General features: G+C 45.3%; 1 protein-coding gene across 2 annotated transcripts in view; it reads right to left on the bottom strand.

Moving 5' to 3' along the window:
- Window positions 1-13,244, bottom strand: part of MASP1 (mannan binding lectin serine peptidase 1) — a 48,290-nt gene extending 35,046 nt beyond the window's left edge. For both annotated transcript variants that reach the window (XM_012806919.2, XM_012806922.1), the window contains exon 1: window positions 13,036-13,244. In XM_012806919.2, the coding sequence (XP_012662373.1) occupies window positions 13,036-13,194 (159 nt within the window). In that variant the 5' untranslated portion in view covers window positions 13,195-13,244. The remainder of the gene's footprint in view (window positions 1-13,035) is intronic.
- Window positions 13,245-13,247: the final 3 nt, after the last annotated feature.

The following is a 13,247-nucleotide window of genomic DNA, read 5'->3' as shown; positions in this document are numbered from 1 at the left end:
GATCTCTGACGTGACTCATACCTCTGAAGGTGACTTTCTATGAAAACAGGTCTTTGCTCGTGTAATCAAGTTGAGATGACATCATATGTGATCCAATGGCTGGTGTCCTTATAATAAGAGGGAAATCTGGACACAGAGGGAGGAGAGCCATGCGAAGACAGAGATAGGGGTTATGATGCTACAAGCCAAGAAATGCCCAACATAGCCTACAACCCCCAGAAAACTGGAAGATGAGGAAGCAGTGTCCCCTAGAGCCGCCAGTGAGTGCCTGGTCCTGCCAGCATCTCCATTTCAGACTTTTAACCTCCGGAATTTTGTGAGAATAAATCCCCATTTTTAAGGAGTTTAACAATTTAGTGATTTAAGGTGGCTAGCAAGCCACCCAGTTGGGGTTGTTTGTTATAGCAGCCCTAAAAAATGAATACACTCTGTGTACAGGTTTTCTCATATGTAAGACAGTACAAATAATACTATTTACAACATAAAACTGTTGTGACTGTGGCAGGAATCCACTTAGATAAGACACTAAGTACCTGGGATATAATCAGCGCTCAGCAAGTCAGTGAGCCAGCAGCCCTGCTGAGAGCCACCTAGCTGCTGAGCTGACAGCTTCCTGGGCTCCCACTCAGGTGAGGCAGGGGCACTCCATGAGTTTGAAGATGCATGAAAAACTACCAGTACCCTGGGTACCTTCTATTTTCTAAATTTCACTATTTCATTCCTAATCTCACTGACGCCATAAGCACTGGCTTCTCATTTTATAAGGACCCCAGATGCCAGGCATATATCACTGGCAGGGAAACTAGCAAGACACCAGCAGGTGGCTTTATAGGTCTCATCAGCTCTTTGCATTTTACAAAGCCTCCTAACCGTGCTGGGTGGGTGGGGGATCTCCAAAGGCTGCTGTTCATAAGAAGATAGTATCAAGTCTAGGAATTTATCTTTCTACTATCCTGTGCTTCAGAACACTTTCTAGTGTGTGAGTATAGGCCACTGGTGCATTGCCAGCCGGGGCTCAGGACTTCTTAAGGGTGAGCGCCGTGTACCCCTGAGCTCACCCACACTGAGACGCCAGTGCTTCTGGGGGCAGTGCCAGTGGTAAATGGCCTCATCTTGCTACTTTATCAAGTGGCATCAAGTTTTTGCTAAAGATTCTGAGTAGAAGCAAATTAAAGGCACCAGACAAGAAGCTGAACTCAGAAATAAAGGAGGCCCTGCTACATGTCTTTGCATGTGGGCCGCATTTTAGAAGCCCCTGAAAGCCGTGTAGGTAGAAATAACACAGCTGGCAGATCTAAGACTCCAAGTGACCTCACGTGAGAGATGCTGGAGACTGATGCGCCAGGCCTGGCCCAAGTTATTTGGCCATAAAAAAAGTAATAATAATAATGGTAATAATAATTCCTCCCTCTCTGCAGAACATTCCAGTCCACAGGACATGTTCACTTTCCCTATTTCATTTGCTCCTAATGCCAGTCGTATAATGGGTGCATTTCAGGCCGACGTAATTCTGAGCCCCGAGAGGTGATGTGACTTCTCCAAGGCCACACAGCTTAGTAGTAGCAGACCTGAGACAAAATCCAGATGTTCTGACTTCAAGGTTTGATTCAACTGGAATCAGACAACTGTAGAAGGTCGGAGTAGGAAAGGGCATTAAGGGACCACAAATCTATACCTTTCCTTTTTTAGGTGAAGAAGCAGGCTTGTTCTAAGTCCCATGGCCAATGGCAGACCCAGTCCCAGAGCCCAGGTGTATTGCATTTCCCAGGACAGTTTTCTTATTTATTATTTGTTCCTCAGCATTAAAAACCTCCTAAGAAAGCTGGGTGAGCCTCTGAGAAGGTATTGTGTACATGCAAATGCCAGGCGCTGTAAAGAAATTGGGGCCTGAGAAATAGCAAGTGGGTCCTGAGGGTCCTGGAATCCCACCGCTGCCAGGAGGGACCGCCATTCTCAGGGACGGCTCTGGACAGACAAGGGCAGCAGGAGCACTGCAGAAGAAAGAGCTGGCAGGGGAGGGGTCCTGTTGAGAGCCTGGGAAGCGGGCATCCCGCAGGTGGGAAACTGGCGGTGCCCACCATCTCAGAGGGGGCAGGGTTGGGGCTGGGGCTGGGTGGGAAGCGTCTGGGAACCAAGGCTGGGAAGCCTGGGAGGATTTGCACTCTCTTTGGCCTGAGCAGGGCTCTGACTCCCCCACCCTACCCCTTCTGGGACTTCAGAGCTGGATTCATTCACATGCAAATCCCTTCAGCAACTTGGAGGCTGGGCCCCAAACATTGCAATACAGGAAAATAGCCTAAGGACAAGAAAAACAAAGGCTTGTTGTGTTCTGCAGCAGAAGCAGAAGCTGCCTGGCCCAAGGTATGTCACAGTCCGCAGGGGTGAAGACAGTGAATAGTTCGGTGCTGAGAGCAGGGAGGGACCGGTCTGGGGACAGCAGAGTTCCCTAGAATGTAAGAGTGTGTTCCTCACCACAGCCCAGAACCCTGCCCTGGCCCAGCCTAAATCGACATCCTTAAATCTCTGCACTGGAGCGAGAACCAAACAGCTTCTTGTCACAGCCCTGCCACTCACATGTCAGCTGTCACTTTCACATCCCAGGGTGATGGTGTGCAGGAGCCCTTAACTCACATTGGCTCACAGGATCCAACTGTCAACTTTTCAGGGATTTTGCTACCCTGTTGTTAAATAAGCTTCATCAACTTACAATTAAATAAATTATATTAGAAACAAATTATATGAAAACTCAGCAGTGCCTAATTATTTTAGCATGGTTCTATTATCTATGCTTTTGAGGTTACTGATGATGTCTTTGGCATCTGGATAACAAGTGAGGTGACACTGCCCTCACCTCTGCCCCCACCCCAAATCTGGTTGTTCTACACATACCACTGTCTCCAGCCCTCCATGCTCACAAACACAAAGGTGGACATTGACATTAACCTCTATGCATTGGATGGAATGGGATGTTGGGTATGAAAGCAGTCTGTAAAGTCTACTGTTGCCCAGTGGCCTTTAGCAAGAATCCTATTTCCTGGACTCCCTTCCTGCTACTCACCTATAACCTCAGTGCTTTTACCTCCCATTCCTAGCCCTGAGCCATCCTGTTCTTCAAACACACCTGGCATGTCACCCTGAGGGCCTTTGCACTGAGGGCTCCATCTCCTGGGCATGCTTTCTCCTCAGAAAGCCACATATTCTCAATTACATCTTCTCACAAACTTCCTCATCTTCTTAAAGTCTTTGCCCAAATGTCACCTTCTCAGTGAGGCCTGCCCTGATCTCCATATTTAACTCCCCAGCTCAACCCATGCAGAGCCCCATTCTCCTGCTCAATTTCATTTGTTTACCTAGCAACTTATGACTCACTACATAATTCATTCATGGGTTATGTTTAGAGTTTATTATCTGCTTACTCTATTGCAATGTAAGCACCTGTTAGCACAGATTTCTATCCATTCTAATTACTGCTGCACCCGAAGCTCTAGTAAATTGTAGGCGCTCAATGAGTATTTGATCAAATAAATGCCTCTCCTTCCTTACCTTTTCCCTCTCTAATCACAGCTAAGTAAACTGGAGCCCTGCATTTCCCCAAGTCATTTCCAGGAGCAGCCTGTGTACACACAAGCATCCAGATGTGCACACAGGAGCCCCCCCGGGCACTCCTACCTCCCTCTGCCCAGCGCTGGGAGCTTCCTTCTATTTCCATCACGCTAGAGTCTGTGCTGTGTGCACTTCCTGCATAAAATGAGCTTTTCTCACACCTTCCGGAAGCTCATTTTCACTTTTTGATTCTTCTAAATCAGTCAGAATTGGTGTTTGGAACCTGGTGGCTCTGGTGTGGAAGAATTCCCCGGGGGCTACCCCTGAGATTCATGAGAAATGTGTCTCCATTTCTCACTTCCTTCTGCGGCCACGGCCTCCTGTCTACTCCCAGAGAATCAGCAGAGCTGCTGCAGTAGGTGAAGCCCAGACAGACCGAAGGTCAGGGCTTGTTCTAAGTAAACACAGATCACTGCACAGAAATTAAGAACTTGGGGGTCAGAAGAGTCCTCCTTGGGAGGGACTCACCTCTAGATTACACAGCACATGACCCGGGGCAAGGGGCAATGAACTGAGAGTCTTAGACCATCTGAACTGGAAGGGCTGGAGAGGCCAGATAGTCCAGTTCCCTCTCAGGGCAGACAGGGAAACTGAGGCCTAGAAAGAAAAGGCAACTTGCCTAAGTTCTCAGCAGGAGTTGGCTGTTTCCTGGGCCAGAATCCTTCCTTTACACTCACTGTCAGGAGACATGTGCCTTTTCCTGTTCTGCCCCCAACTGTACTTTCCCCTGGAGAAAGCAAAAAAAATGGGCCCTGATCTCATGGGGCTGACAGCCTAGCAGGGATAACCTTGGACTCACCATTACAACTTGGGCACCGCAAACATATCCCATCCTTTGTACCTCAGACTCCAAAGCCAGGATAAAGGAGAAATTTCTTTAACATAATCTAGATAACAGAGGAATCAAGGACCCTCAATGGCCTTCTGTTTTTCTACATTTTACTAAATTACCGGGACAGGGGAAGTGCTGCCTTGGGAATAACGTGTGTCCAGAAGGCATATCAAGGCTCCTTCCAGAACAGTCCCCGCTCTGAGAAGGCTCCACAGAGACAGAACCATGATTTGGGACTTCAGACTGGGCTTTGCTGCAGAGACTTGGCCAAACCACTTGTGCCTCAGTTTCTTTTTTTGAAACTGCCATAAAACTTGTGTTTCTACAAGGTATACACGAGGGAGAAGTAAACGAAGGTCTATATTTGAGCAGTGCTTTCTAAGAACTTTTCCAGAAATTAGGGGGATGGGCAGTGAGTGACATTATCAAGGTCATATAATAGCCAATTAGTGGTAGGGTCAGAGTAGATAAAAAAAACTGATGTTCATTAGACAGGCATTTCATTACTCATACCATTGCCATGGTAACCTCTGTAATAGTGTTCATGAGCTAATTACATATGTGCTGGGCATATGTCATTAAAGCATTGACCTCATTTGACATTCGCAATAAGCCCATGAGATAAATGACGCAATTATTCCCAATTTTCAGATGGAGAAGGAAGACTTGGCGAGGTTATGTGACTGCTCCGGTGAGAGGTGGAGGCAGCACCTGACCCCCTGGTCTCAATGACTCCTACGCTCGAGCTCCCAGAGCTCCCAGCGCCCGATCATGACTGTATTTTGAGATACTGATCCCACTTACAGCCACCACTTCATTTAAACCCTCCCACAACCTATGAGGATAATATTGTATCCATTATGACTTTTGCTATTTTTAAAAACCTGATGATAAAACTGATGCTTAGGGAAATCAAGAAGCTTGGCCAAAGGTGCCTCACTCAGATGGGGCAGAGACGGGTTTCATCCCCCGGTGGTCATCCTCTTTCTACCACTGTCTCTGCTCTTTCCACATCTACCCTTAGAGCTCTTGAAGCTCTGCCTCAAGATTTATTTATTTATTTATTTGAGATATAGTCTCACTTTGTCACCCTGGGTAAAGTTCCATGGTGTCATAGCTCACAGCAGCCTCAAACTCCTGGGCCTGAGGCTCTTGCCTTAGCCTTCTGAGTAGCTAGGACTATAGGTGCCTACTGCAATGCTCAGCTAGTTCTTCTATTTTTAGTAGAGACGCTCTTGCTCAAGCTGGTGTCTTGAACTCTTGAGCTCAGGCAATCCACCCACTTTGGCCTCCCAGAGTGCTAGGGTTACAGGCGTGAGCCACTGTGCCCAGCCCCCCTGCCTCATAATTTAAGCCAGCATTCTCATCTATTCCAAACTCAAGGCACTGCCACTCTTTTCTATAGCTCCCCAAACTGCCCATTGTCTTCATGTTTCTGATCTCCCATTTCTGGCAAAGTAGCCACTGTTGTGCTGTAACTGGGGCTTGAATCCCCTGACCCCCTCCTTCTTCCTCCATCCCACACAGCCAGTTCCTGTGCAGTTTACCTCTGCATAGTTCTTCCCTGGCTTCCACAGCTGTGGAATACACTGTGCTCTGGGCAGTCATATCTGACCTCGTCAGTACAGCTGCCTAAATGGCCTCATTCGATAACCCAGTTTCTTCTGGCTTTACGTGTGCTTAGCTCCCCTTCTGCAGAGTTCCAGATTAACTTTCCCCAGGCATAACCCTGACTGTGTCTCTTCTCTGTACCCCCATCCTAAATACTTCATAGGTTCTAATTGAAAGTCCTAGACTCAGATGCAAAGAAAAAAAAAAAGCCAGGCGGAAACATAAATGAAAGAAACAAGCTGCTCAGAATTCTTTAGACAGAATGACATGTTGCACATTATAGACGGTGAGATAGCCTTTACCTCACAAATATGTTTTCCACCAATTTTTCCTGAAGTATGTATCCTTCTTAGAAATTTGCATCGTTCTTACTTTTGATAGAGACAGCAAGGAGAAATTTTTGTTTTCTTTACTGTAAACCAGTGGTCCCATCAAGATGCTAGGAATCTTTAGCATGAGTGGCTCTGTGGGGAATGGTGGGGAGCCAGCCCACTGGGCCTCCCTCCTCGACCTGCTGAGATTATTGGCATGCAGGAAGCTGCTAGTGCTGCCAAATTTTCTGACATGCTAAGAGAATTTACAAAGTGAATCAAAAATGTTGTGTTGATAATTAATTGATTTCTCTATTTTTTCAAAACATAATGTAAGTCAATCCTAGGATGGCCCATAAAATACATCTATGGAATTTATTCAACCTTTCGACCACTTATTTGTGACCTTGGTTGCACATGCTTAAACCAAAATTTACCAAAATATTTTCTCAGTTGATTCCCAGATGACCTTTCTAGGCTTTTCCCTTACATATCTCTAAAACCTGCCAACCCTGATTAGTCTCCACTCTGCATCATTCCATCTGTTTCAACCTCATGCCTTTGTGGTAGCTCTGCTGAGACTTGCTGCTTAGGGAACGGCACTGCTGGATTCCTCTTTACCCCTCAGGACTTATTTCAAACCTTAATGATTTTCAATGCCTTTCCTGGACGCACAGAAATGGCCATTCCCAACCTTATACACTACCTGACACCCCTTCTGTAACTTTGTCTGGCTTTCATTTTTCAATCGTGCACTTGACTCATGGTACACTATGGAACTGTGACTTCCTTGATGCCAGGGACAACCTTGCTCATCTTCGCAGGCACAGTTTTTGGTATAGTGTCCAGGTTATGGCAGGTTTTCAATAGGATTCTTGGGCTTTGTTCCAGGGGCAGTGGAGAGCTATTGCAAGATTTTGAGAGTGGCATAATGAAAGCAATGAAAGATCCTTCTGAATACATGTAGAGGGTAGAATAGATGGTGAGAGACTGACATCTGATAGACGTTTAGTAGGTTATTGCAATAGACTGGAGAGAGGAATTGCAACTAAGGCGCTAGCAGTGGGAAGGCAGAAGAAATGTTGAATACATCAAAGTACAGGGTTGACAGAGTAGTAACATTGCATTATGTCAACATTTACTAGATGCCAATTGTACTATTGCACATGGGGAGAGAATGTGCCACAAAATGAACTTGATAATGAAATGTGTGAATCTGCTGTTCTCTTGGTGGGTCTGGTTTCTCAGTAACTTCTTTCTGTAACTATAGCTCCGTGGCTGCTGTGCTAGGACACACTGGCCACCTCTTCTGGTGTTCAACCAAAGGAACTGTGATTTACTGCATTTTTGGCAAAAATCTCTTTTGGACATCTAAAATCAGCACGCTACGATACTTAATACATTTTATTTTTTTATTTTTATTTTTTTAGATTTTTGGCCAGGGCTGGGTTTGAACCCACCACCTCCGGCATATGGGGCCAGTGCCCTACTCCTAGAGTAAATTTGACTTTAGAGAGTATTTGCCTTACAACTTAAAAACTTAGGCCTTCCTATGATGGGGCTTCATTATAATTGACTATTTAAAAGAAGACAAGACTGAGAATCTAGAGGTTGAATTCTGGGCCAAGCATGACCTTGACCAAGGAGCTACCATTCCCTGGGCTTGGAGATGATGATCATGGAGTTGGATGCTGATTTCTAAGGTCTTTAGAGGCACAGAATATCAGGGCTTGGTGCATCTTAGAGAACATCTGGGTTAATTCCGTGTTTTGACAAAGGAGGCTGTGCAGTGTCCCTCTAGGGTAGTCACTCACCCAAGTTTATTTAGTATAGAATGACCCCAGAACCCAGGTCTCTTGGCTCTCTGACTTGCTGGCAGCCTTAACTAGCTGTGATTCATATGCCTCATCCGTGCACTGCAGGAAGCCACACATTGCAGCCACATTCCAAAGAAGCAGATGTTGCTGTGCAGATGTGCATGGGCCTTGAAGACCAAGAGCTGTGGGAAATCAGGCCAGGGAGGAAGCTCCACCAATGTGAGCATCTGGACCACAGCCTTGGTTGGGGTCCTGCTCCTCTTCATGCTTATGAACGTTCAGTGTCAGTGGTCCCACAGCATCAGCCTGATGGGCCTGGGTTGGAAGGCCAGTTGTGGGCTTGGAGTGGACTGGAAAGGGTTCACATGAGTGGGAAGGTTCTTAAAACCCACTCCTACCTAGGCCTGCCAGGGGAATTGAGCGATAGAGCAAAAGAGCCTCAAAACAGGGAATGTTATCCTACCACAAGGAAGTCCCTAATATTTAAATTTTCTTGGTAAAGGACAGCGGGGACATGATCTGTTTGGAATTTCTACCCAAATAACATGCCATCAAGGTGTCCCCAACTCTAATTGGCATGATTATGGACATGGAAATTTGAGAAGTGGCTGTCACAACATACTATTTCTGTTTTCTGGTATTACCCTGACTGAGATAATGAGGGTTTAGTGGAATCATCTGGAATGTTCTGGCAGGAAAGATTGGGATTAGAAGTCTGGCATTTAAGGGACCTTAGGGATCATCTCATCCCATCCTCTCACTGAACAGATGAAAAAACAGAATTTTGGAGAGGGATGTTGATTTACCCAGGGGTCCTGTGGCCTGCTCAGGCTTTTATTCAGATGGGAAAGGAAAATGTTCTCTCTATTAATGGTAGCCAGAAAAAGTTCATATTCTCGGGGCTGAGGTGAGAGAGGCAATTTGAAAAAGTGAGAGGCTTTCAGCTAAGTGTGGAAGGCTTCTGGGTTGGAGACTTCAGAGGCAGAGTGGTCATCCTGAACTCTAACCTTCAATACCCTTTTCTGTCCCATGGGAAGTTGACCAGAGCCACAAAATTCAAAGCATAATTCGTCAAGGAGCTTCAGGTAACCAAGGCGGGGGAGCAAGCAGAGCCAGCTTCCCCTAGAACAGCTCCATGTCTGTCTGCCTTCTATCTTGGGGCCAACTGAAGATTTGTTAGAAGAAAATATTCATTGGACACAAAGTATTTGAAGAATAACAACAACTTGAGACTATAAAAGGCTCCAGAGGGCCCCTGAAGCCTGATATTCTGGGAGTGCTCAACTCTGGGAGGGAAACCACAGAGCATGTGTAGGCAAAGGGAGGTGGGGGACCTGGGGAGGACGATCACTAGTCATCAGCCAGCACAGCTGCAGGGTCCTGTCAAGGGAGGCCCACTCGCCCCCACGGCTGTTGGAAATGCTGCAGGAGGCTAATGCGTATACTGTGATGCCATTCTGGGATAGAGTCAACTGAGCAGGCACAAATGGAGAAATACACCTCACACCCACCCTTGCCGCCACCATGTTAATCTCTTTTTCCAAAGGAACTGGAAAAACGTATCTGACTCACAGATTCCAGAACTGTAGGGCAGTTCAGATAGTCAGTTCTTTCTTGACTTGCCTCAAGTAGACTGCTTCTTTGTTATGCTCAGAAGCCACCCATCTAATTTCAGAGCGGAGAAGGCGCTGTCAGACTTTCTTGTCCCCTCTAGATCAATTGGGGAGTGAGTGACAGATCTGGGATTAGAAAAAGCATTTCCTAAATCCCAGCCAAGACCCTAGGAGCATGCTGCCCCTTTTCGAGGGCACAGGTCCATCTACCTGGGGTTTTAGGAAGGAGTCTCATCACCCTGGTTTGAAATCATCAATCCGTTTCCAACATATCCTCCAGCCAGAAAAGACAAGGTTTGGATACAAATCTATTTCAGTATATTTAATGGAGGGTCTTATGTGGCCGTCAGAGTTTATTGTTGTCCTTGAAAATACCTTGCCATTTTTTCCCCACAAACAAAATGCCGCTATGTCAGCTGCTTCATCTGCCTTGCCAGGAGATTCAATTTATTTAGAGCAAAGGAATGAGTTAAATCTTCTCTTGCATGCTTATCATCTTGATAAATGAGTTCTAACAAGGTTAAATTTATCTTCTGTCTGAACCAGAGTCAAACTTGTGAGAAACAATTGTTCAACGCATATAAAGTTGAAAGTTAATTCGTAGGGAGGAGAAAGGGAGTAATTATGAGAAGTCACTGCTAAAACTAAGGAAAAAATCTGTAATTTCTGTGGTCTTGAGCCTCAGCTACTAATAAAAGCAAGTGTGTGTATGGATAAAATTTCTGGATGGTTGACTTTTCGAAAGTGGAGGGGGGGAAATGTTAGAAAGGTCGTATCTAGGCTTGCCTAAATCTATGGAACTCACTATCAAAATAAAACCAATACTTTGTCATTTTCCTTCGGGTTAAGATCACTCTCAACCCAAGTATTAGAAAATTCCATGGTTCTAAGACCACCACCATTGGTTACGGGGATGGGCTAGGAGGTTCTGTTTGACCTAATGCTCCATATACACAATCCATCTTAACCTAATGCTCCATGCCCATATTCTTTCCTCTCCTAGAGTTGGCTGTGTCAGAGGCTAGACTATATCATGGAAGTTACAATGGACCATTTTGTCAGAGCAGTTTAGGATGATACATATTTAGGGTCTCAGCGAATATTCTCTGGTTGATCCTCACGACTCTGAGAAGTTGTCTCCATTTTTAATGAATTTATGGAATTTTTGGAAATTTTATGGAAATTTTATGTCATTGTAGATTACCAACTCTTACAGCCCCAGTTCTACCTCTTCTCATTCTGACTCCATCTGTCAGTCTTTCATTGTCATTACTCTTTTGTATCATGTGTATCATGTATCATTTTTCTAGGTTCATCTCTCTTTGGAAGGCACCAGATCTTTTGTATACTAATATTCCAATCCCATCATCCCTAGCACAGGGTATTCTGATAGGAGCATTGCCAAGACAGCAGCAATCCTGGGATATTGACAATGCCTGGAGAGAGACAGTTTGGGTTGTCACAACTGGCGAGGGAGCTGCTATTGGCACCCAGTGAGTGGAAGCTAGGGACACTGCTAGAAATCCTATAATATTCAAGACAGCTTTTCTCAGCAAAGAATTATCTGGTTAAAAAAGTCAATACTGCTGAGATTAAAGTAAAAAATTATTGTCTGGGTGCAGGGGTTTATGCCTCTAATCCTAGCACTCAGGAAGGCTGAGGCGAGTGGATTGCTTGAGCTCAGGAGTTTGAGACCAGCCTGAGGAAGAGCAAGACCCTATCTCTACTAAAAATAGAAAAATTAGCTGGGCATTGTGGTGGGCACCTATAGTTTCAGCTACTCGGGAGGCTGAGGCAAGGGGGTCACCTGAACTCAAAAGTTTGAGGTTTCTGTGAGCTGTGATGCCACAGCACTCTACCCAGGGCAACAGAGTAAAACTCTGGCTTAAAAAACAAAACAAAACAAAAAAAACCTCCTCTGGAGCACCAATTTTGGACAATTTTTAGATGTAGAAACCTATTGCAAAGGATTTTGAATGCAGACTCAACATATGCAGTGGAAAAATCCTTCACATAAATGAGATGAAGCATGGGAGGGGCTGCAGCCTCTCTTATGTGGCCTCCTCCCAGCCAGGGCTTGGTGAGCTGTTTGGTGTAGTCAAAAGAGCATGGGACTCAAAGACACGTGTTTGAGACTTTGATCTATCCAGATGTACCACATTGAGTGAATTGCTTAACCTTCCTGGGTTTGTTACTTTGCCTGTGAAATGGGGTAGTAGTTCCTATCATGACTGTTTTAAAGTTTGAATGAGATTAACATATATAATAACATTTGGTGAATTCACTTCTTTGCTGTTGATCAAATACTATGGTTAATACAAGGTTCAATTTTATTGACTTACTGGCTGTGGGAAATGAGACTACTATAATACTAAAAATGCATAAAGCCTGCTCTGGAGTTGTTTGATGACAGCTTCTTCCAGGAGGACAGATTGAGTTTAGAAAGTAGGTTCTTTGGTCTCCCCATCTTTTAGAACTAGACGCAACTGTAGCAAACTTGATCTCTTAGAAATATTCTGACTTTTTCCAGCCTTACTTTAACAGAACAGCTCCCCACCCATGACATTTGGGGGGTTTTCTCTACATTTCAGGATACGTTGTTTTGATGTGGTGTTGTAATCCTCTCCCGCTCCTGCCCTATATATTTTTTTACAATCATTTCTGATAGTAATTCTCTTCTTCCTGTCTCTGCCCTTTGCTGATAAAATACAAACTCCTTGTCATGACATTCAAGGCCCCAAAGAATCTCCCTTCTGCCCACCCTGCCACCCTTACCCTCCACGGTCTGTTACTATGTACCCTATACTTCCCAAACACTTGATCAGTATTTCAGAAATTGGGCAATGCTTCGAAATATCTCAACTTTGGCATAATTATGGCCCTGTTTCTGTTGGATTACTGCTTACTTTGAGGTTTCTGCCCTTTCCTGCTTGCTGAATTAAAGATGACCTTGGAACAGAGGTTAGTGGAATCACTAAAGAATTTGGGAACAGAAAGAAAGAAGGATGTGTGTTTGGCTGAATCACACTCTACTGACCTCAGTGTCCCTTATAGACCTTTCTGCTTGCACGCACCCGCCCAGCTTGCCCTTGGCATATCATCCCAACTTTTGCTCCTTACCCTGGAATGTTGTGTGCCTCCCTCACTTTATGCCACCCCAGGAGGCTAAGGGCAGTGTCCAATTCATCTAGGCTTCTCTAACTCCCAGCAGAAAGCCTGGCCCAGCTAGGGAACCTTGGGAATCTCACCTTCACATAGTCATATTCACAAAGGTAGGAGGATTCCAAGTTGAAATGCATGAAGTAAAGCTTGATCCGAAACCCCTCTGGAACAGTGATGTTCCAAGTCACCTCTGAGTCACTCGGATAAGAGTCTGGATAACCCGGCGACTGGATCTGGCCGAACATGTTGTTTAGCTCCACGGTGTGGGCTGAAGCCTTCGGCAGGAAGCAGCACAAAG

Source organism: Otolemur garnettii, unplaced genomic scaffold, assembly GCF_000181295.1.
Source record: "Otolemur garnettii isolate 467f Iridium unplaced genomic scaffold, OtoGar3 scaffold00060, whole genome shotgun sequence".
In the NCBI taxonomy this organism is placed as follows: domain Eukaryota; kingdom Metazoa; phylum Chordata; class Mammalia; order Primates; family Galagidae; genus Otolemur; species Otolemur garnettii.
Note: the sequence above shows the minus strand (reverse complement) of the source record. Positions and strands in the feature narration are given on the sequence as shown.